This window comes from Heptranchias perlo, chromosome 37, assembly GCF_035084215.1.
Source record: "Heptranchias perlo isolate sHepPer1 chromosome 37, sHepPer1.hap1, whole genome shotgun sequence".
Lineage (NCBI taxonomy): Eukaryota > Metazoa > Chordata > Chondrichthyes > Hexanchiformes > Hexanchidae > Heptranchias > Heptranchias perlo.
The window spans coordinates 4,857,147-4,882,273 of record NC_090361.1 but is presented as its reverse complement, the minus strand read 5'-3'; the positions used below and the strand labels follow the sequence as shown (position 1 = coordinate 4,882,273).

At 45.0% G+C, this 25,127-nt stretch overlaps 1 protein-coding gene across 2 annotated transcripts in view; it reads left to right on the top strand.

The window, feature by feature from the left end:
• Positions 1 to 25,127, top strand: part of LOC137304419 (collagen alpha-1(XI) chain-like) — a 226,932-nt gene that overhangs the window by 15,451 nt on the left and 186,354 nt on the right. For both annotated transcript variants that reach the window (XM_067973011.1, XM_067973010.1), the window contains exons 2-3: positions 22,296 to 22,463; positions 23,990 to 24,203. In XM_067973011.1, the coding sequence (XP_067829112.1) occupies positions 22,296 to 22,463; positions 23,990 to 24,203 (382 nt within the window). The remainder of the gene's footprint in view (positions 1 to 22,295; positions 22,464 to 23,989; positions 24,204 to 25,127) is intronic.

Sequence of the window (25,127 nt, the reverse complement as noted above, 5' to 3'; positions counted from 1 at the left end):
CTCTCCACCTCTCTCTGCTCCTTTTTAAGACGATCCTTAAAACCCGCCTCTCTGGCCAAGCTTTCGTTCACCCCTCCTAATATCTCCTTGGTCTCAGCATCCATTTCTGTCTGGAACATTTATATAGCGCCTTTAACATAGAAAAAATGCAAGTTGTGGATGCCTGTGCGTCGGAATAGCCTGCCAGCCCTTTCTGTCTGGGTTCGGAGGTGAAGGATTGTCCCTTGGGCGAGGGGCAAGAGGGCGCCTGTGGGAACTATCAACCAGACTGGAGTCAACGCCTTCAGGAGAGGAGGAGGGGAAAAGGAGAGGGGGGGGGGAAATAGATGCAGGAAAGTGTTTTGAAATAATTTATAACACCAACATTATATCATAGACCACCATTAATCTGGCCTGAGGGTTCACTATTAACTATTGATTTAAAGGCTTGTCTTTTTTTGATGGATTTTTTTTTTAATAGGTTAAATATAATAGGGCCATATTTACAGAAGAATTCCGGTTGAGTTGAATGGTTAGAGAAACATTGGATAGTTACTTGCTGTAACCCGTACATATCAGGTGGCATTTAGCTATAGGGGTATAATATGATACATAAAATAAATACCAGCTGCTCCAGTGTCTGAACTCCTCCTGTTCTCCCTTCTGCTATGTTGGGCATTTAGCTGTGGAGGCCACATTTGGAGGAGTGTGTGACACAAAACCATACGCTAGCAGATGTGACTGAAACGTTTGCTTTTCTCTGGGATGTGTGATCAGTAGGGAAAATGTTGATCACTCCTGATACTGTCCTCCAAAGGCTTCCAGCCTCAATGGAATGGCGGCTAGTGAAGTGACTGTAACAGAGCGAGGGTCGTGGGCTTAATGGAAATGATTGGGTTACTGCACTGTGTGTTCCACTCCGAATAGTCTGGCCTGGATTTAGATTTGGGTCCCAGGGGGAGTCTGAGAGTCTCCACATTCTCTGGCAACTGGCCGTCACCAAATCTACATGCCTGGGAATCTAGTTGGATTTTGGAACTTTCAATGCCCTTTCTCAATGGAACAAGCAGTTTTTGCCTCTCCTACCCCCCTACTTGTCCCTGTGCAGAGTATCCTGCCTCTGAGATGCCCCTTTCTGACGTATAACCTTGCATTTGGCCCCATGAATCTCCCTGCTCTCACTGTAGGCAAGTCCCAAGACCCAACTGAAACTGGGGGATTACGACAGCAAATGTCCTATCAAGCTGGAGGAGCGAGCCTTTGGCTTAGTGGTAGCATTCCCGCCTCGGAGTCAGAAGGTGCAGGGTTCGATCCCCGCTCTAGACAGTCCTGGCGAGTGAAGACCAGAGCTGCCGCTCTCAATTCTGGGGGTGGATGTGGGTGGGCCACCCTCATTGTACGGTTCGTGGGAGCCCATAAAACCCTCGCACCGTACAGGACTAAACCCCCACCCCCGCTATCAGCCTCTCTTGAGGTGGTTACAGCCATGGAAGGTGCGTTCACGTCACAGCCTGTTAAATCAGCCTGCGAAACCTTCTACTGTTTGTCAAGGGAAGAGCATGAAGATATGAAAGCAACAACAGTGCCACCATGTCAGACTGTTGACCAGCCTGTGAATTCTTCACACGACTCTCTCAAGGGGAAGATACGACAACAACAATCAAACTGGAATGTGCTGGAGCTTTGAGCACCCAGTGCTGTTATTCCACTGCCTGTTCTGTTTCCTTTGCAATGCTGGGAGCCTTAATATAGAACTTGGGCCACATTTAGGTAAGGAGAAAGGAAGCTGTGTGCACAGCTGGTGGATAAAGGGGGGGGGGAATTAGTTTGCATTTTGGGCCGAATAACCTCTTTCTGTGCTGTGAATTCTACGCAATATTCAATGAGTTACTGTTTGAAGTGTTACATTGGTAAACGTGGCAGCCTATTTAGCGCACAGTATGATCCCACAAGTAAATGAGGCGAATAATCTGTTGATCAATTTTGTTTTCTTTTGGTGGTATTGATGGAGGGACGAATGTTGGTCAGGACACAGAGAACTCTTCGCTTTTCAAACAGCGGCATGGAGTCTTTTTACATCCACCAGAATGGGCGGGCGGGGGGAGCTATGCTCATTCATAGAACAGCACCTCCTCAGTACTGCAGTGAGGAGAATACTGTCGATCTTTCGTGCGCAGCTCAAAAACCAGCTGTTTTAAACAAGTTCTTTGCTGGGCAGGATTGCCTTTTTCCTTAAAGGGGCAGTGTTCTCCTCTTTAAAATTGTTGGGCGGAGCTTTCTCAGTTCCTGTAACAATGTGCGCTTCAGTGGTGTAATCAGTGAGCTAAGTGTGTTATTTGCAGCACACTGCACTGTGCCATCAACGGGAGGCGCACTCAGCCGTTCCAGAATAAGGCTTCACTCCTCCCACCCATCAGTCCCACTTCAATCAATGTAGCTGTCTGTAGCTACAGATGATATAAATTTTTGGAGCTAGAATAGATGTTTGTATCTCAACATGGTGTTGCGTTGCCAAGAGGTTTCATGATCGTGTCAAGATTTCTACAAGCAGCCAATTGGCCATGCATCAAACTGGGACCCATTAACTCCAGAATTCATTCATCAATTCATTTCCAAACAGTAAAAATTACATTTTGCACACCGGTATTTTAAGTTTCTAAACCATACTGTGGTCTGCACGACATTTGTGGGGTTGAACTACGGAGTATTAACGTGGTTATGCCCTTTTTGATAAAATTGTTTTTTTTTCCCCCCCTCCCTTCCCTGAAGGATTTGTCTTTTTTTGCTGGGATCTGGCTCCACAGATGGCAGTCCCAAGTGTTCATTCTTTGACATTGCAACAGCATTGACATTTGAGTGTTGGCAGGTTCTTAAGCCATTGAGGAGGTGGAAGTTTAAAGTCAAGCCCAGTCCTGTGCTCAGCTGTGTCGCCCACACAAGCACTTTCTCGTAAAACTAACTCCCACCGAGTCCCGTTTGCCCATCACCCATGTGTTTGCTGACCTACATTGGTTCCCGGTCTGGCAATGCCTCGTTTTAAAAAAAAAAAATTCTCATCCTTGCTTTCAAATCCTTCCATAGCCTCGCATCTCCCAAACTCTGTAACCTCCAAGTCCTACAGCCCTCCGAGATTTCTGTCCAATCATTCCATGGCGTAATGGGTTGGTTGTCTGGTTGCACTCTGGCAACCCGTCTTAAGAAAGAGACAGCTTGCCCCTATGTACCACCTTTCATGTGCCAAAGGACCTTACAGCCAATGAATTACTTTGGAAGTGTAGCTACTGTTGCTGTGTAGACAGATGTGACAGCTCAAGTTCACACAGCAAGATCCCACAAACAACAAACGAATGAATGAGCCATTAATCTGTTTTGGTGATATTGGTTGAGGGACAAGAGTTGGCCAGAACCTCTGGAGAACTCTTCCTTGAATAGTAACATTGGATTTTTTTTTTACATCTACTTGAATCGATAGATAGGGCCTTGGTTTCATCTGAAAGATGGCAGCTCTAACAGTGCAGCCCTCCCTCAGTACGGCACAGAAGTGTTAGGAACAGGAGGAGGCCATTCAACTCCTCGAGCCTGTTCCGCCATTCAGTGAGATCGCTGCTGATCTGAATCTGGCTCCATATCCCTTAACACCCTTGGCTAGCAAAAATCTATCTATCTCCGATGTAAAGTTATTAATTGAGTGAACATCTACTGCTTTTTTGTGGAAGATAATTCCACACTTCTACCACCCTTTGCATGAAGAAGTGTTTCCTAACTTTTCTCCTGAATGGCCTGGCTCTGATTTTAAGGTTACGTCCCTGTGTCCTAGACTCTCCCACCAGTGGAAAAAGTTTCTCTCCATCTACCCTATCGATTCCTTTCATAAACTTAAAAATCTCAATCAATCATCCCTTAACCTTCTATATTCCAGGGAATGCAAACCTAATTTGTGTAATCACTCCTCATATCCTAACCCCTGGAAACATTCTGGTGAATCTGCACTGCACTCCTTCCAAGGTTAATATATCCTTTCTAAAGTGCGGTGCCCAGAACTGTACTCAGTACTCCAGATGTGGTCTAACCAGGGCTTTGTATGGCTGTAACCTTAGATTCATGTCCTGGAGTGGGGCTTGTACTCACAATCTTCTGACTCTGAGGTAAGGTTGCCAGCAAATGAAACAAGCTAACCACTTATCTTAAAAAAAAAACCTTCATTATTTTAGTTGCAAAGCAGTTGTGAAGTCTTCCAAGCTGAAACTGGATCATAGAAATTAATCAGAAGGGAAATAAATAAGCAACTTTTAAAAAATAAAATGAATGCATGAGAGAAATTCATTAGCCTTTGGCCCTCTGCCCACTTTTTCTCTCCTCATCTCCTGCTGGAACCCCAACTCCGATATAGAGCCATGGGTGCTGGCCGCTCTCTAACACAATGCCCAGATGGCCTGTCTTCATTCTGAGCCTAGACAGGATATTTAACCGGGGTGGGGGGGCATCGCAGTGGAGCTTGCTCCTGTCTTCTCTCTCACACACACACACACACACTTCCCAGTCGGCGCTGGTTGGAAATGCACAGCCCAAAAGCTTCAACCGCTGGCCGAGCCAGAGTCGCTGGACTGGGAGCGATAGGCTGATTGACACTAGGGCCAATAGTGCCAATCCGACTGCTGCCCCGGCTCAGATCAGTTGCCACGAAACGGACCGGAGATCAAACGAGCTCTGCACACCTCTGGGCGGTGCGTTTCCAACTGAGCCGTCAAAGTGTGGGCCAGTCGACAAAATGCTCCGCCTGGTAATTGCCTGTCAACTGCAATTAAATCACATGCGGCAGTCGCGTTCCTTAGTGAAAGCTTCAGAAACCAAAATCACATCTATGTAACATTCAGATTTATTAGAATGCGCCCCTCTCCCTTGAGGGCTGCAGGTGGTGATTCCATTGAATCCCGTCACTAATACATACCTCAAATTAAGCTCCTCTGGCCACTAATTCCCTCATGCCAAGGCTCCGTGCAATCAGTTCATCTCTTGATCGCAACCAATTTATACAAACTGACTTTTCACTTAATAAATAAACACTCTTGTTTACATGCACGCACCATTCCGACTTGGACATATAACTGCAATTAAATAAATGACCAGATTTTCTGTTTTAGGTGTTGGTTGAGGGATAAATGTTGGCCAGGACAACGGGGTGGACTCCCCTGCTCTTCCTTTGAATACCTCCAAGTCACACACCATCCCGATTTGGACATATATCCCGTTCATTCATGGTCGCTGGGTCAAAATCCTGGAACTCCCTTCCTAACAGCACTGTGGGAGAACCTTCACCACACGGACTGCAGCGGTTCAAGAAGGTGGCTCACCACCAGCTTCTCGAGGGCAATTAGGGATGGGCAATAAACGCTGGCCTTACCAGCGACACCCAAATCCCATGATTGAATAAACAAAATGCCGACCTGTCGTTTCTGTTTCTTGATGCTGGTGGTTTTCATTGTGCATTCTGAGTTTTTTTTATTTCCGATTTCCAACACTAGTGTTTTTTTTTCCATTTCTCTGTTTGTCTGATGAACACCTAAAAGTGCTGTGATGATAAACTGTGGCGAAGGTCTGGGTGATGGGGGGCGGGCAGATGTCCCATACCTCTTAATCCTATTAAAGGAAGATTTTTTTTCCCCAAATATAGGAGTCTTTCCATTAGATTTCTAGTCGTCCAGTTGTGCTGCCCAGATCCCACATCACCAAATGGCTCTTTCTCCTACTCTCGAGTTTAAAGGTGGTCAGATGGCGGAGAGATAGTTGGGTCTCCTCTCTGCTACCCTCCAACACTTGCGCTCGGGGAGGTATGGTGTGGTGTAGCCAGTCCATGATTTTTCCCTCCCGAGTGAAGCAGATTTGTTTCAGTGAATTAATCGCAAGGAGGAGGTGTCCCCTCTCCTCCCACCATTTCCACTGGTACAGCAACTGGGTCTCTGCGTTTCCATGGCAGAGCCCAGCTCGACCAGCGGACTACAAAAGTAAAAGGGAGGAAGCAGCATGTTGAGGTCGCTCTCCCCAGACCGGAGAGAATTGGTTGGGAAACATGAAAGTGATTTTCAAAAGCCTGCCTAGGAGCTGTAAGACACTCGAGGTGCAGTTGATACCAGAGGTGTACAGATGGTACAACTAGTACAAGTGTGCGGGAACGTCATGAGTTGTCACTGGAATCTAATCCGATCATTGCACTGAGCACTGTTTCAGGCTTGTCAAAGTGTTTGATTAAGGCTGGCAATTAATGACATGGTTGCATCATGTGTTGGCTTTCCTAATGAAGTATTTCTGTCAGGTTCACAGGCACGGATGCCCTGTGTGTAAATTGGCTGCATGTCTATCTATGTAACAGTGATTACACTTCAAAAGTGATTTAAAGGCTGTGACATGTTTGGGGTGTCCTGAGAATGTGGAAGACACTTTACAAATGCAGTGTCTCTGTCTCTGTCTCTCTCTCGTGTCTCTCTGTCTGCCCTTGTCGTCCTCCAGCCCTATAACCCTCCGCGATCTCTGCGCTCCTCCAATTCTGGCCTCTTGTCCATCCCTGATTTTAATTGCTCCTCCGTTGGCGGCCGTGCCTTCAGCTGCCTAGGCCCTAAGCTCTGAAATTCCCTCCCTAAATCTCACCGCCTCTCTATCTCTCTCGTTTAAGTCGCTCCTTAAAACTTACCTTTTTGACCAAGCTTTTGGTCACATGTCCCAACATCTCCTTATGTGGCTCAATGTCACATTTTTGTATGATGACGCTCCTGTGAAGCATCTTGGGACATTTTACTATGTTAAAGGTGCTATATAAATGCAAGTTGCTGTTGTTGTACACAACCAGTCAGCGTTGCCAAGGACACACCATTGGGAGGAGTGAGATTTTTGAGTTTGTAAACCCATCGAACTGTGTGGTGACTCTATTTATAGCGATACACACTGAGAGGATTTTTTTTTTGTCACAAAAGACGACTGTCTCTGGAAGTAAGTGTGACTTTAATAATCCTTGCCCTAGCTCTTTGAAACATCTCAAAACACTTCAGTGAAATATTTGTTGAAGTGTAGTGACTCTGTTATGTGAGCAAACAGAATTGTCAAAATCTGCCAAGAAAACTGAGCTCAAAGTAACCAACCTGTTACGGTACATTAATCAAAAGTACAAACGTGAAGCATTTGGGAATAACTGATTTTTCTATCTCGTCTTGTGTTTCTCTTCCCTTGTTTCCTTTTTTTCTCCCCCCCCCCCCCCCCCCTGTTTTTGCAAATACTTTACCTGTTTGCTCTTGTTTCTGTTCTTACTCCTTTTTGTTCACTTCCGCTTGCTCGCTCTCGTTCTCGCTCGTGGCCTCTAATTGTGCGCCCCACTCTTTCAGTATCATTTGCTTTCTCCCCCATAGCGTTTTGAGGGGCAGTTTTGCGCGTTCCTGCCGCGGCACTATTCAAAGAAGAGCTGGTGAATTCTCTAGTTGTTCTGGCCGACATTTATCCCTCAACCAACCCTGCAAAATAACTGGTCATGATCTCACTTGCTGTCTGTGGGATCTCACTATGCACAAAGTGGCTGCCATGTTTGCCTACGAAACAGCAATGGCTGCACTTTACAAGTGATTCTTTGGCTGTAAAGCACTTTGTGACATCTTGAGGATGTGAATGACGCTATATGAAAGTGAATTTTTTCCTTTCTTACCGATCTTCAAGTTTTTTTTTGCCCAGTGGCGGTCAATTCCAGGGAAACCCATCTTAGCAGCAGCAACTTCTGTTCTCATCTTTTATGGTTGAGGTCGTATCGAGGCTGGGAACTGGCCGAAAGAACTGGTTAATTCCCCAATCCTGGGAAACTATACCGGGTACATGACGCAGTCAGGTGGTAGTGCGGTTTGCCCAGCTCGAGATCTCTCTGACTCCTTCGAACGTGTCCTCTCTCCTTGCTTTAAGTAGAACCCCTCTGAAGTTCCTCCTCATCGATGACATCACTGAACAACCAAACAATAAGGACCCAACCTGGCAGGAAGCCATGGCAGTGAAGAGCTGATGTTTTAAAAAGTGCCTTATTTTTATAAATGTACATTTTTAAAGCTTAAAATTGGGGCAGTGCTTTGAACAAAAAGTAGCCACCAAGGACTTTCCTTCCCTTTTATGTAATAAAAATTTGCCTGGAAATGCCATAGTGAATTAATAATTGTACACATGAAAGGAACCAGTTCCAAATGACTGGCCTATTTTCAATGGATAAAGATTACTTTAGGTTGGCCGGATTCCAGGAAACCTTTCACAGTCCAGTCCCTTGATGGGCTACAGTTACGGTGCCCTAAAGGTTTTCAGTGACTGAGTTTATCCCTCAGAGACATTTAATCTCATCCTCAATTAAAGCAAACACAGCACATGGAGCTATTAGAAATGTTTCCTTTCATTTTTCTGATCTGATTAGGGCTGAGATGTGGTTGTAGGAACGCTGCATTGTGGGAGCAGGGCAGGCGGATGACTGATATTCACACTGTTTGTAGATAATTTCTCTTTTGTGTCCCTTTTTTTTTAAAGGCGCTGACTCATTCCTGGGGTACGGTTTCTCAGCCCCTCCACCCCCACCCCCCAGGCATCTCATCCATGTATCTATTCTTTGAGTCTAGACAGTAAGTGTTAACAGACTAACTGGCTGCAGCGGAAGAGGCATTGCATCTGAGGTCGATCCTCTGTCCTCATCTACGTACTTTCCCGCTTTTCAGCTGCAGTAATAGGGCAGTGATTAGGAGCAAGAGCCCTGGCTGAAAAAGATTACAAATTATTTCTTAGTGTCCCAAATGTTACACCAGGTGAGATCAACAAAGCTTACACCGCCTTTCATGACCTCAGGACGTCCCAAATCACTTCTCAGCCAATGAGGCACTTTGAAGTGTAGTCACTGTTGTAATGGAGATCAGCTAACTCAGATTGGAGATCAAACCAGACACCTTCTGGTCTGCATGGCTTCATATCCCAGTCTTCCCCATTGAGACATCAAGTTAGCTTCCCTTTGTGTTTAATTGTTATACTGCCTGCTTTAAGTGAGAAGCCATTAAGGTCAATCCACAGTGAATATCCATGGTTTTCCTACTTTCCCATTCCCGATTTTTGCACAAGGGGATGACCTCTGCCCCAGCTCCCCCCACTGCCACTCTCTGTGCGTGATGTGGAGATGCCGGTGATGGACTGGGGTGGACAAATGTAAGGAATCTTACAACACCAGGTTATAGTCCAACAGTTTTATTTGAAAATCACAAGCTTTCGGAGGCTTTCTCCTTTGTCAGGTGAGTGTGTGATTCCATGGAAGGTACCGTGCGGTACCTTCCATGGAATCACACACTCACCTGACGAAGGAGAAAGCCTCCGAAAGCTTGTGATTTTCAAATAAAACTGTTGGACTATAACCTGGTGTTGTAAGATTGCTTACTCTCTGTGCAGTGCTCCCAGTTGTGTAAAAGTGACACCAAGTTAATTCTCCAGTTGGGTTGGGACAGTCGAACTCCAAAGATCAGCGAGCCTAATTGGGGACCTGTTGCGCAGTGCACTCTTAGATACGCGGCTTTTAAACGTTCTCTCTCGCACTCTCCCACACACTCATTCACTCACTCTCTCACACATACACACGCTGTCTGTCTGCCTCTCCTCCCAGCCTTTGTTTTCATCTCTGTAAATGTCTCTCCTTTCTTTCTTTTTCTCTCCCGTCCACAGCTGGCTATTTGTAATGACCCTGGGCCCGATAAAAAATGTTAAACAAACCAGGCAGCCATGTGAGCGTGCCTAGAAAGAGCACATGTTTGTGTCAGATGGCGCCTGCAGCCTGTCATGTTCGTGTATGGAGCCACATTGTCATAAATCCAAGCTCAGCGTTTGAAGCTGTGCGTTGGGGAATGTGTGGAACAGGCCCATTAATACTGATGCCTTTTACCATGAACTGTTCCTCTAACTCACACACAAACAGTCTGCATGGCACCCCCATCACACACTCTGCTCGTCCCTGCACAGGCAGAGAGGGTGGGAACTCATACAATGGGCAGAACTGATAGGTGTTATGGGAAGGTCAGGGGGAGGCATCGAGTGATAGTGTTTGGAGGAGACTAGTCATAAATAATGAGTAGATTATACTGGAATGCTCACTGATATGAAGAGCATCCCAAGATGGGCACAGTTAAAGTTGGCACACATACAGTGTGCACACTGTGAATGGTTATTATAGTCCAGTGGAGATTAGATTTCAGACAGTTTTGGGGTTGTGACCAGGCAGTATAAGTGAGTAATGGGCATGCTCGTGACTGTCAGCTCAGAAGCTATTTGAGTCCCACAGACATTACACTGGACTATTGTGGAAGGTGATACAGCATTAGGGGCTGAGAGCCGCCATTATACCTGATACCACGGTCTCTCGCTGTTTTTAATACCGTTCAACAGCCCCCACTCACCTGTTCCATGTTAGTCTCTCGTCATTGCTGGGAAACTCCCTACAGTAGCAAATCTGTACGAAGATAAGATGCAGAGTTTGAATATTTGGCTTCAGTCCAGCACCCTGTGAATCAGAGTCTCTGGTTAATGGTGACAGAATAAATAAAATTCTATATTTATGACCGAGAGTCTGGGATTTTTGTCTGTGCGTTCTGCAAGGTCATGTAGTTCCAACTAGTGGTCAATAATAGATACATCTTGAGGTCAATTAGTGGCTAATTGCTGGAGAAGTTTTTTTGAAACCAGAGGAAGTGAGTAGATTTTTAAGTGTGAAACAGGAATTTGCACGTGGGACAGTGCGATGCCTGAACTGAGAGCGATGTGTCTCGAAAGTTGATTTACACGCCCACAGATCTCAAATGATGTTGCTTATGATGAGCTGGACAATATAGAGTCATAGAGTTATACAGCACGGATAGAGGCCCTTCGGCCCATCGTGTCCGCGCCGGCCATCAGCCCTGTCTACTCTAATCCCATATTCCAGCATTTGGTTGACTTATTACCTTGTTAACAACAACGTGTGACGGGAAAAGTGTTACAGGAAGCAAGCGCGACACTTACAGGAAGTGTTCCATTAATAATACTTCAAACCTAGACGTTTCTGCATGGAGGGATATATTTTATGTATTGAAAATATAACCAGGATGACTTCTCATTTTCCTTTGGTTGAGTTGGCCAGAAAAGTGAAGGGGTTAGTGCCACAGGAAGGAAGATTTTCTGTTTCACCCCAGTATCTGTATCAAGCACTCCCAGCAAAACACTTTCTAGTCTGCCACAGAATCTTAGAATCTTTCTTTCAAAAAAAAATGTATTCTTGGAATATGGGCGTCGCTGGCAAGGCCGGCATTTATTGCCCATCTAGATATCCCTTGAGAAGATGCCTTGAACCGCTGAAGACCGTGTGGTGAATGTGCTCCCACAGTGCTGTTAGGTAGGGCGTTCTTTCACGGTCGCTGGATCAAAATCCTGGAACGCCGATCCATGCCCAAGTTGGGATGGTGTGTGACTTCGAGGGGCAACTTGGACGCAGAACCCCAGTATTAAGTGATTAGTGGGAATACTGCTCACAAATATCTTCTCTCTCTGAATGAAAGTCACATAAAACAATTTCCTGTTGAGCATTCCGTATTTAATACAGATCAAAAAGTAAATATATTTACTGCTGTTTCGTGCCTGAGGACGCCTTTTAGAAGACAAAAATCTGATTAGACAAAAAGTAGCTTCCACTCTATGGGTAATGAGCTGCCCTCCTTCATAACCCCAACACTCTGTGCACCTCCCTTGGTTTTGTGTGGTTTACTGGGAGAAGCTCAAGCATTAATTTCCCATTCACAGCAAGATGGGTTTCTCGATTATATCCTTTGATCCAGAACTATGGAGGCCGGCCTTTGAGCTCGGAAGGTTTTGTTTGAACTCAGTTGGCTGTATTGAGCTTAATGAAGCTTCAGGATATCATTTTGTGGTCGTCACAAACGTGCTGCAATGATGCTGGCTGCTGCTGATTGGGGTCATTCCATACTCATTATAGGTTAGTATCGGCCTCAAACCACAGGCGCTGATTAGAATCTACCCCCGAATCACCTGAGGTTTTGGCTGTTGTGAATATGATGCTGTGTCCTGACTGTATCTATTCTACCATTTATTAAAGGTGTTGGCTGTGGCTCAGTGGGTAGCACTCTCTCCTCTGAGTCAGAAGGTTGTGGGTTCACATCCCACTCTTGAGACTTGAGCACAAAATCAAGGCTGCACTCCCAGTGCAGTACTGAGGGAGAGCTGCAATGTCAGAGGTGCCACCTTTCAGATGAGAGGCTCTGTCTGCCCTCTCAGGTGGACATAAAAGATTCCATTGCACTATTTCAAAGAAGAGCAGTGGAGTTCTCCCTGGTGTCCTGGCCAATATTTACCCCCCAACCAATATCACTCTTTTTAAAAAAAACACACAGATTATCTGGTCATTATCACATTGCTGTTTGTGGGAAAATTGACTGCCACATTTCCTACATTACAACAGTGACTAGACTTCAAAAAGTACTTCATTGGCTGTAAAGCGCTTTGGGACATCCTGAGGTCATGAAAGGCACGATATAAATGCAAGTTCTTTATTCTTCTCTGACAGCACGTTGGATATTAGGAATTTGTTACCTGGAGAAGTACAGGTACGAGCTTGTGTCCTGCCAAGATAAATGCAAGATTTTTTTTGTATATATAAGACAGCGTCTTCCAAACACTTTTGAGATGCTTCCATAATGTGATAAAAGTGCAGCGAGCACATCGTAAATCTTTGAGCACGTGACGCATTTTCTGAAAAAGAATTCTAGCAGTGTAGGGGTGGAATGCTTACTATACATGGATACTGAAATGAATCTACAATACTAATAGTTTTCCTAAAATTCTCTGCAGATAGCGGTGGGTACATATTATAAATGAAGTGCATTATATTCCATGATTTAGAGTATGTCTATGCATTTAAAAGTACAGGAAGTGGGATGAGCCCAATATTTGAACTCAATTCATCTCTTTAGGCACGCTGTAGTAACCTCAACTTACACTGCTGTTGGCAACTGAAACATCCTTAGTTTTTCCACATGTGATCGACTTTATGTTGGGGGATCGTCTGGCTTTTTTTTTTAACCTTTCACAGCCCCAATTTTCTTCCTTGGCTGGAGGTCTTGCTGGGATATATTTCCATAAGTGCTGGCCACTTTCCATTTGTTTAGCCAACAGGCCATTCTTCATATGTGGGCCGAGACAGTGAGTCTCAGCGGGTTAGTCGACCCCTGGGGGCTCAGGGAGCAGGATCAGAGCCAAGCCCAGCATCCAGACATGCTCACTTTCCAGCAGCAGTCACTCCATAGGGAGGTTTGGATTTTTTTTATATATAGAATTTTAAAGCAAAGAAACAGGCCATTCGACCCAACTGGTCAATGCTGGCTGCACATGAGCCTCCTCCCATCCCTCTTCATCTCAACCTTTCAGCATATCCTTTCTCCCTCATGTATTATCTGACTTGCTCTTGTTTTCCTTCCTTGCCAATATAGTTGAGGTCAGTTAGCAGCACAGACCAGAGACGGAAGCTGAGACCTCTCTGGTCTGTGTGGCTCAGTACCATAATGGGTAGTGTATTTACCAGCTGAGCCAGTGGGAGAAGAACAGAAGTTATTTTAGAGCAGAAGTTATTGGCTTGAATCAAGTTTGGGAGGAGGGGTGTGGTTTGACCTGATCGGAACCTCCTATCCTTGGATTGGTTGAGGGGAGAGAGGAGGACATTAGATTCTAAGTTAATCTGAACCTCTGCTGTCACTTTGCAGTTGCATATCTGCGTTGGGCATATTTTGGCTTGGCCAATATTGGGAGAACTTCACAGCATCGCTCGCTCCCTACAGTGTTTGCCCCCTCGTTCCCCCCACCCCCCCAACTCCTCCATTGAAAGCAGGTTGAGTGGGGGTGGGGGTAAAATCCAAACTTTTTTTTTTGCAATGAGTGTTGAAAGATGAAAAAATCATTTTATTGGGTTGGGTTAGGTTCATGTTTGATGAATGCCATTGTCCATCACAATTGTTTTCAGATATTTGTAGAGACACATTTTGGGGCTTTCTGCAGGTGGAGCCTGAATAATTTGCAGTTCATTACCAGAAGGTTCCATATGTAGAATTACATAGAGCCTACAGTGGGGAAACAGGCCATTCGGCCCATCTGGTCTATGCTGGTGTTTATGCTCCACTCAAGCCTCCTCCCACCCTATTTCATCTCACCCTATTGGCACATCCTTCTATTCCTTTCTCCCTCATGTGTTTATCTAGCTTCCCCTTAAATGCATCTATGCTATTCACCTCAAGTTCCACATTCTAACCACTCTCTGGGTAAAGAAGTTTCACCTGAATTCCCTATTGGATTTATTAATGACTATCTTATAGTTATGACCTTGCCTGTGTCACCTTTCCACATCTGTTTGCTCATCTCACCTGCATACCCCCCATTTTGAATCATCACAATGTTCTGGTTGGGCGGGGGATGGGGGATGGAGTAGTCGCAGTTATATCGACCAACAATGTATATATTTGATCACCACATTTCATTTGCATTTGTCTCTGGAATATTTAAGCTCTTGATTTGGCAGGCCTGAAATGACCGGTGCTGGCCAGACTAATCTGTGACACAGCTTCCAGCGTTATTGGAAAATGCAATATCCCAATATTTTCATAACCGATTGCATTTTGAGATCATGTTACACTCATTCAGATCTTGCGGGTAATTTCCGTAATCCCTTTAGCATAACACAAAAAGTCTGGACAAACAGAATTTGTCAGCAGACCAGTCCGCAGACAAATATCTTGATTTGATTAACCTTTCCGGGGTCAAAGTTGAGGTCATCTCATTTTTTTTGTTCTTGACTTCCTGCCACATTTGTCTGTCCTTCAGTGGAGATGGCTTGGGCATGTAGCAAATTGGAAAGGAAAGCATCCATCCTGAGTCTGTCAAATTAAAAAAGGTGGCGGGCATGAAAGCGTTTTAATGAATTACTCGAGGCCAGTGTAAATCTTGTACTGCTTAGCGAATTGAAAGGTAGTTCTAACCTTCTGGTGTTATTTCATCAGCTCATTAACTTTGTTACAGTGCTCTCACAAGCTGCAACAAGGCAGTAATTCCAACCACTTCCGTTTTAAGGGACTACGGGCTAACTGATTATAACAAGCCTGTTGGGCAAACTGCAGTGAATTGGAGATGAACAGCCCACTTTGGTAACAGAAATGCCATGCCTGACAACTTATTAATATATCTTACGCATTGTTAGTCAAGGGACGACAACGTCTTATGCAAGGTAGCATTCTTACTGTCTCTGTCATAATCAGTAAGGTCGGTGATAGTGGGATATACTGTAGGTTGTGAACAGTGTGTTCTATTCTTCAACTCTGGGGCTGCCCCTGACTGGACAAAATGGTCTTTTCCAGTCTTGTACATTTCAACGTTAAAGAAAGAAAGAACTTGCATTTATATAGCGCCTTTCACGGCCTCAGGACGTCCCACAGCCAGTGAGGTAAATTTCAACAACAACTTGCATTTATATAGCGCCTTTAAGGTAGTAATATGTCCCAACATGCTTCACAGGAGCGTAGTGTTCAGAGTGCTCTATCTTTATTGTAACTGTCCCATCATCATATACACAGGGATATTATGCCTCTGTGAAGCAGGGTATTATTGAGTGCATTGTTTATCAGCAAAACCTTTTATTCTGTTAGCTGACTTAATTATAACCCTTGCCCGCATTACGATACTGTCGATGATTCGCTCTTCCTGTCACGCGATGTGGAGCTGGATAAAAGAAGGCTTTGCATGATGGGCTCCACCATCCCTGCTTAGTTCCGTGTGTAATTCTCCCTGAGCAGGCTGCCCCAGTCGGACGACGGTTCCCAGTCACGTTCGATCTGACCAAGCTTTCCGACTGGACTTGGCCCCCACCCACCTGCTTCCACCCACTGAGGCTTTGCTCCCTATGCACTAGCTCTGCAGCACGCACATCTCCGCTTGACTTGCAATTTTCACTTGATGCAAGTTCCCTTCAAAGGAAGATAAATTTTCAGTCCTTGTTATGAAGATTCCTTGCATTTGCTTCAAAGGTTAATTACGCCTATTAAAACATGAATCGGAATGACAAGAAAGTACCATTCCATTCATCAAGATGTACAGTATACATCAGTGAGATTAACAGTAAAGTAATACTGCATTGGCAAGGTATGCAGTATCTTCTGTCACACATGCTTTCTCAGCAGCAACCCCCACACCCCCCCCCAATTCTTTGATCTGTGACCTGTCGAAATAGTGTTCAGTGCGACCAGCATGGCATTTTAACTGTCTGCACGCAGATTGACAAGGTCATTGATCATGAGATGGAGGGTGAACCTATCATCTTCCTGATGTTTGCAGCAGATGCTCAAATGGAAACAGTTCCCTCCCAAAGGGACTTGACCTGATGAGCTCTTTCGCTGGCTGTAGGCTGCCTTGGGGCATGCAGGAAGGTATTTTGCTGGCTGTCAAGTATCCAGACAAGTATTTTGCCACTTGCTTTGCGCCCTTTTGTGTTCAGGGAGGAGTTGTTCTATTTGCTGAAGATTAGATATGTTGAGTTCAAATTCTGGTTCTAGTTTGGTTCATTTTAAAAACTGCAAAAGCAAAATGTTTCTTTGACAGCTGTGCCAATGAATCGATATGTGGATTGTTGATGTCTATATGGGCTGTGTTGTACTCTGTCTGTGTTAGTTGTTAACTGATCCACGGCACATTACAAGGGAGATAATGTTAACCCTTGACTACACTGAATGAAAGAAAGACTTGCATTTATATAGCGCCTTTCACAACCTCAGGATGTCCCGAAGCGCTTTACAGCCAATTAAGTACTTTTGAAATGTCGTCACTGTTCTGAAGTAGGAAACGCGGCAGCCAATTTGCACACAGCAAGATCCCACAAATAGCAATGAGATAATGACCAGATAATCTGTTTTAGTGGTGTTGGTTGAGAGATAAATATTGACCAGGACACCCCGCGGGGGAAAACTCCCCTGCTCTTCTTCTTCAAAATAGTGCTGTGGGATCTTTTGGGGCAGGAGGGAGGATGTGTGCGTGTGGTGGTCACACTAATACAAGATTATATCACAGATTTGAAGCGATCTTTCATCTGTCACTGTTGAGTTTTTGCAAAGAAGCTTCTCGATCTCTACAAGAGTATGGAGTCGATAAAAAGGGAAATAATTTTAATAAGTGCAACCTTCAGGAAAATTCAAGCAAAGTGAGATCTATTGTTTGGATTTACTCAGTTGGTTCCGTAATGCAACTTTCTTTAGCTTGAGGATTTATGCTGAGGAGGTACACAACAAAAGACATATACGGATAATTGTTTAACATTTAATAACTTGCCCCTTTTAAGGAGCAACTACGGCCTTTGAGAGATTGACATACAGAATAAATTCTCACCTACTGGAGAACCACACAAACTCAGTTGACACATTCGAAAAGGTCAGATTTCTTATTTGAGAGAGAGAGTAGCGGAGTGTTCTTTGTCGCTGGGTCAAAATCCTGGAACTCCCTACCTAAACAACAGCATTGTGGGGCACCTTCATCGCGGAGACTACAGCGGTTCAAGAAGGCGGCCCACCACCACCTTCTCGGGGGCAACTAGGGGTGGGCAATAAATGCCGGCCTTGCCAGCGACGCCCACATTCTGCGAATGAATTTTTTAAAAAGCATGGGGGTGCCAAGGTGTGAATGAGATCAGAACTGTGTAACTGTGAACAAGGGCCTGCTTGATCTGAATGTCATTTACGTAGTTCCTAGACATGGCTTATTGGTGCATAAAACACTTTTAATTGCTATCTCCACTCTTCTCCGCACTGGATTATCGTTCCACAAGTGCTCTCTACCTCACCCAATTTGCCATTCTTGACCTTGTTGGCAAGTTATCAGCTGGGCATAGCTGAGCCTGAACCTGTTCTCAACCTGATGTCCACCAGGTGCACTTTGTTCTCCAGTGTCCTTTGCTGGAATCAGGGAGTTTTTTTGTTATTCATTCGGGCGATGTGGTATTTATTGCCCATCCCAGGCTAACCTCCTCCTCCTCCTCCTCCTCCCTAAAAGAAGTCATTGTGGCCAAGGGTAGCATTCCTACTACATCCCACCAGCTGAGATCGGCTACCTGGGCATACACTGGGAATCGGACCTGGTGCCTTCCTAGTCTGTGAGGCTCAGTCCCACGCCAGGCATGGCTTTTACCTGTGAAATCCTCTTTTCACCCCCCCCCCCCCCACCTTCTAAAATAGATTCCAAAATTCCATTTTGTTGTGTCAAAACAGTCAACATTGACGGGTGATGAGCAGGAAGGAGGTGGTCAAATGGAGGGAGAGCATGAAAGAACAACAAAGCAAGATGAATCTCGCAGGTGTTAAGGGTAGAGTGATGTCACTGAAGAGCATGAAAGAAAATAGGAGTTGGGTTTTTATAGTTAACTTGTATTTTTTTTTAACCTTTGTTCATGGGATGTGGGAATAGTGGCAAACTGGTATTTATTGCCCATCCCTAGTTGTCCTGAGGGCATTGATAGTCAACCACATATTGAGGGATTGGCGTTACACATCGCCTGACCGGGCAAGGGTGGCAGAAATATTGGTGAACAAGTTGGCATTTTATGACGATCCAACACTTTTCATGGTCCTTTTCTGTTGCCAGCCTGTAAATTCATTGAGTTCAGTTTTACAACTTGCCATGGTGGGATTTGAACTCTTGACCCCTGGGTTGCGAGTCCAGTACCAGAATCAGTAGGGGCCATCATGACAGGGTGAGGATGTCATCATGCTCCCGATGGACAAGTAGCTTGTCGGCACTCATTGTCTCGTTTGAATGAGATACTGGAGGGTGCTTGGTGCCTATGGAGCTGTACCCCTGCTAGGAGTCGATGCCAAGGAGAGAAGGGGGAAGAAATATGACCGTTTGGATGCCAGTTTCTACAGGATGGAAACCAATTGCATGGTTGAAAACAAGGGACCTAAGCATATTTTTTGTCTTGCAACCTTTTTTTATTTGGTTAATATTTCTCTATTGATTGAGAAACCAAAGTGAAAGGCTGAGGCCCAGTGTGCAGGAGTCCAACAAGGTTGAAAAGATCAGTTGAGGTGATACAGAACTAGTCGTGATTAGTTGGTGCCCAACTTGGGTCTCAAAAGCCTGTAGATTGTCGGAGGAAGGAAAGTCTGAGGGAGGTGGGGTCCCACAGGTTTGAGATCCTGCGAGAGAATCAGTTGGCATTGGAAATGTTGTGATGGGGTTTGATTTTTGACACTGAGAGGATGAAGGGAGGAGGAAGAGCATGTAGGGTTCTGTATTCGGAGCTTTGGAGGAATGATAGGGGGGTTCAGCAATGACCATAATATCAAATAGAGGGAAAAAGGCAATTGGAGGTGATAGAGAGAGAATTATATCAAATTACATAGAATTTACAGCACAGAAACAGGCCATTCGGCCTAACTGGTCCATGCCGGTGTTTATGCTCCACACGAGCCTCCTCCCTCCCTACTTCATCTAATCCCATCACCATACCCTTCTGTTCCTTTCTCCCTCATGGAGTTATCTAGCTTTCCCTTAGATGCATCTATGATTGATTTGAGAGAGATTGAAGGCTAAAGATGAGAGAAGGACTTTCTCATGGACAACAAGCTTTTCCTTGTATCCTGTCCAGGAGTTGGACAGTGGTCTAGAAATGCTTCCCCAGATATGGGAGAAATACTGGAAGAATATTTTGCAACTAATGCTAGCTCCCAGGTCAAGTATAGCTTTGATTGCCTCCAGAGTTCTGCTCTCGGTTCTGCCCTGGCAGTGTGTCCGAACTCTCACCATAAAGGAACCAGTGGTAAAGGGGGAAATCCCAAACCCACTGTAAAGGACAAATCCCGCAGAAAATCCTTGCTGACTACGTGTTAGTCCAGCCCCAACAAACCTGCTGCTCAGTGGAATATTTGACCTCTTTTTTTTGTTTCAGGAGCCCTAGAACAGGAGTTGTTCTGCTTTGAACATGGATTCGGTCCAAACCCTGATTTAATAAAAACTTAATGATAATACAAGCTTGAATTACAACAGTGAGGCTGGGTGTGATTAAATGGCTTTCCAAATGTAATAAAAGTTATTGCCTGGATAAAGAAATGTAAAACGTGTTGCTTTTTGCTCGAGAAATTTGGTGAAATTGAATCTTATAGACATACTATACTGGAATATTAAAGTCACTTGAGACTGTAGCAGAGAATGAAACGTGAACAAGCAGTCACAGAATTTATTGGCAGAGTAATCTTACCAGTGAGCAAAAAGCAGTCCAATCTCCTATTACGCGTTGAAATCCAAGTTTCGTTGGGCCGGATTTTCGCTGTGAAAATACCAGCGAGGCTGACAGCGCTCACCGTTATTTATGGGCAAATCAGACAGTAACTTCCGGCGAGCGCACACGCGTAAACGCAGAAAGCCGGAAGTTGTCGTGCCAGATGTGCTGCTCCTCCGTAAGCTGCGTGAAAACGGCATCTGGCCGTCTGGCTCCCCGTTCAAATATGAATGGCGTGAAGTTCCTGATGGATACGGACTAAACTCGCCAAAAGAAGCTAAGGCTTGTCCATTCCAGTTTAAGCATCCTTTTAACGGAGTGATAAGTCTTAATAACTGCCATACAAAATCTCTGGCATTGGACATTAACTTTTACAAATGTGGAGTCTCATTCCTTTGGCTTTTAATTATTGTTATTAAAAAATTTAAATCAAGTTTTTTACTTTCTGTCTCTTTTATCTCTCGCTCATAATCCAATCTTTCTTAACCTCTCTCTCTATTGCTTTCTGTGCCTGATTTGATTTTGAATTCACTCTTCTAACTTGCACTTCCTGGTTCTGACTCTGCGTTGCTCTTCAATCTGATCGGTTAAGCAGATACACAGTTGCTCGCCCTGTTCACACAGGTCCCAGATGCCCTGCAGATGTTTGGCTGTCCTGCTGACCGCAGTTTGCCATGCAAAAGCTCGCAGAAAGTTTATGGTCAAGTGCCGTTCGTTCACTGCTAACAGCAAAATTTGGCCCATTGATTATTCTCCGATTCGGTCTTTACTAAAACTGCTTCCCTCTCTGTCTTCCCTCCTCTTAAAATCTGTGGTCTTTTGAAAGTCAACCTATTCACTACTTTTTTTTCTTAATTCCTCTGTTGTGCTCTTTTCAGCCTTGGGCCTTTAGCGCATTTTTTGATTTTCTATATATAAACTGCACAAGAAAATGTTACGTAGAATTACATAGAATTTTACAGTATGGGAACATGTTTCTTTAACTCGGCTGCCCCAGTAGTAGTTAAACGAACCTCGTGATGTGGTTTTGCGTTATATGGACCAGAAGGCCCCAGGTTGGGTTTCTGGTCTGTGCTGAATCAGTGATTTGAGCCTGACCAGGAGTTGGGGCCCCTAGAGCAGGCCTCAGCAGAAAGAAAACGACAAAAAAATCGTCCAGGATTCCAACTCGTGGCTGGAGTCCAGTGACCCATGCTGTGGACATTGAGTGAGAACATGTCTGGGTCGGCTGTGATACCCTCTGAAGAAAGAACTAGATAGAACTTGCATTTATATCGCGCTGTTCGTGACCTCGGGACGTCCCAAAGCACTTTACAGCCAATGGAGTACTTCTGACTTGTAGTCGCTGTTGTAATGTAGGAAACGCGGCAGCCAATTTGCGCACAGCAAGCTCCCACAAACAGCAATATGACACTGACCAGATCATCTGTTTTAGTGATGTCGGTTGAGGGATAAATATTGACCAGGACATCGGGGAGAACTCCCCTACTTTTCCTTGAAATAGTGGCCATGGGATCTTTTACGTCTGCCTGAGAGGGCAGACGGGGCCTCGGTTTAACGTCTCTCCCAAATGACAGTTGAATAGATATTCTGATCGCATTTAAAATGCGTGAAAGTAACACCGATTGGGATAATATGGGCCTAACTGTTCAGGCTTGCACATGGCCAGTTGGGTGAGGTGCTGGAGGGCGACTGGTGCCCACAGGACCAATCTTAAGCGTGAGTAAAGCAAACCCGGTCCATTGTGAACCCTCCGTGTCCAAGGAACTGGCCTGAACGCCTGTGTGTAAACGGTTATGCGACTTTAAAGAGTGTTGTGGATTCTCGAGTCCTATACTTAGAGGGGACGGGGGTGATGGAATAAAAAGACCTGTTTCGTAGCTCGTGACTGAAACTTTCTTGAAAAGGACCGGATATTTTGAGATGATTCTTAGTGACTGAAATGCATTTAGAATTGTTTTGTTTCTAATAAATGTACTTTTGACTCTTGCAGAGAATCCTATTGATATCCTACAGGTACTGAACCTGCAGGACACCATGGAAGGAGTCTTAACAGTTGCAGGATTTTGCACACATCGAAAAGGTTCTGAAGACACTGATATTGCACTTCGGCTCGAAAATAAAACTCACTTTAGTGCCCTAACAACACAATTATTTCCAGGTACGCTTATGTAGAGAAATGTGAACTTTATCGAATGTAGGTTGTTCTCTGGCTCTTCCTGCATTACAGACTGTGGGATTGGCGTTGGGGTGGACAAGTCAGCTGGAGTTTTGCATAGTAGCCTTTTGTCGATTGTTGAGTTCTTGGGCAGAACTTGGCCTGGGGGTGAAATAGGCGTCGTAGAGTCCACGATGGGACACTTGATGCCAACGCGAAAAGCTGGGCACTTAGTCCAAGCTGCTTGACTAGATTTACTAATCCTCAGCCAAGTCACTAGATGGAGCAACAGTGCGACATGAGGGAACTTGAGGGCTTATCCTGCTCAGATTGTACTTACTCAATCATACAGCATAGAAGGAGGCCATGCGGCCCGTCGTGCCTGTGCCGGCTCTTTGAAAGAGCTATCCAATTAGTCTTACTCCCCCACTCTTTCCCCATAGCCCTGCAAATTTATCCTTTTCAAGTATTGATATTGACAGGTTAAGCGAATGGGCAAAAATTTGGCAGATGGAATATAATGTGGGAAAGTGTGAAGTCATCCACTTTGGGAGGAAAAATAAGAATGCAAAATATTATTTGAATGGAGAAATACTAAAATGCTGCGGTACAGAGGGATCTGGGTGTCCTCGTACATGAAACACAAAAAGTCAACATACAGGTGCAGCAGGTAATCCGGAAGGCAAACGGAATATTGGCCTTCATTTCTAGGGGGATGGAGTATAAAAGCAGGGAAGTCATGCTACAACTCTACAGGGTGCTGGTGAGACCACACCTGGAGTACTGCGTACAGTTCCGGTGCCCTTATTTAAGGAAAGACATACTTGCATTGGAGGCAGTTCAGAGAAGGTTCACTAGGTTGATTCCGGGTATGGAAGGGTTGTCTTATGAGGAAAGATTGAACAGGTTGGGTCTATACTCATTGGAGTTTAGAAGAATGAGAGGAGATCTTTTTGAAACATACAAGATTCTGAGGGGACTCGATAGGGTAGATGCTGAGAGGATGTTACCCCTCATGGGGGAATCTAAAACTAGGGGGCATAGTCTCAGAATAAAGGGTCGCCTGTTTAAGACGGAAATGAGGAGGAATTTCTTCTCCCAGAGGGTCGTGAATCTTTGGAATTCTTTACCCCAAAAAGCTGTGGAGGCTGAGTCATTGAATACATTCAAGGCTGAGTTAGACAAATTTTTGAACAGTGAGGGAGTCAAAGGATATGGGGAAAGGGCGGGAAAGTGGAGTTGAGGTAAAAATCAGATCAGCCATGATCTCATTAAATGGTGGAGCATGCTCGAGGGGCCGAATGGCCTACTCCTGCTCCTATCTCTTATGGCCTTATGGAGGGAGAGTTGGGAACGGAGAAAAGTGATTTGGTGCAGTGACTAGACCAGGTTAGACTGTGTGAGATGATGTAGAATGCTAATAGAAATATGGTAATCAGTAATTTCAATGTGTGAACTTTAGGTAGTGTAATATTGCCATATTTTGGCAATAAATGTATTTCTAAATGTGCAAATTTTTCTTACTGTAGATGGAAATTTTCCAGAAAACTTCTCCATCCTAACGACACTAAAGGCTAAGAAAAACTCCCAGTTTTTCCTGCTGTCGCTGTACAATAATCAGGGAATACAGCAACTCGGTGTGGAGATTGGTCGCTCCCCCGTTTTCCTCTATGAGGACCAGACAGGCAAACCAACCCCTGAGGATTATCCCATCTTCAAAAAAATTAACCTCTCTGATGGCAAGTAAGTACGATCCGCTTCTTTCCTTCTCCATCGTCTGCGTCTTGGTTGTACGGCAAAACTTTCCTAAGACGAAGCTTTGCGCAGGTCCTTGGACTAGATTTTTGGATGTAGCCATGATTGTTTCCTTTGTTACCCGTATTTTACTTTTCTGCATTCTGGACCCAGGGTATTCAACAATTTGCATTTATATAGCGACTTTAACGTAGTAAAAACGTCCCCAAGGCGCTTCACAGGAGCAATTATCAGGCAAAATTTGACACCGAACCACATAAGGAGATTTTTTTTTTTATTCGTTCACGGGATGTGGGCGTCGCTGGCGAGACCAGCATTTATTGCCCATCCCTAATTGCCCTTGAGAAGGTGGTGGTGAGCCGCCTTCTTGAACCGCTGCAGTCCGTGTGGTGACGGTTCTCCCACAGTGCTGTTAGGAAGGGAGTTCCGGGATTTTGACTCAGTGACGATGAAGGAACGGCGATATATTTCCAAGTCGGGATGGTGTGTGACTTGGAGGGGAACGTGCAGGTGGTGTTGTTCCCATGTGCCTGCTGCTCTTGTCCTTCCAGATGGTAGAGGTCGCAGGTTTGGGAGGTGCTGTCGAAGAAGCCTTGGCGAGTTCCTGCAGTGCATCCTGTGGATGGTATACACTGCAGCCACAGTGCGCCGGTGGTGAAGGGAGTGAATGTTTAGGGTGGTGGATGGGGTGCCAATCAAGCGGGCTGCTTTATCTTGGATGGTGTCGAGCTTCTTGAGTGTTGTTGGAGCTGCACTCATCCAAGCAAGTGGAGAGTATTCCATCACACTCCTGACTTGTGCCTTGTAGATGGTGGAAAGGCTTTGGGGAGTCAGGAGGTGAGTCACTCGCCGCAGAATACCCAGCTTCTGACCTGCTCTTGTAGCCACAGTATTTATATGGCTGGTCCAGTT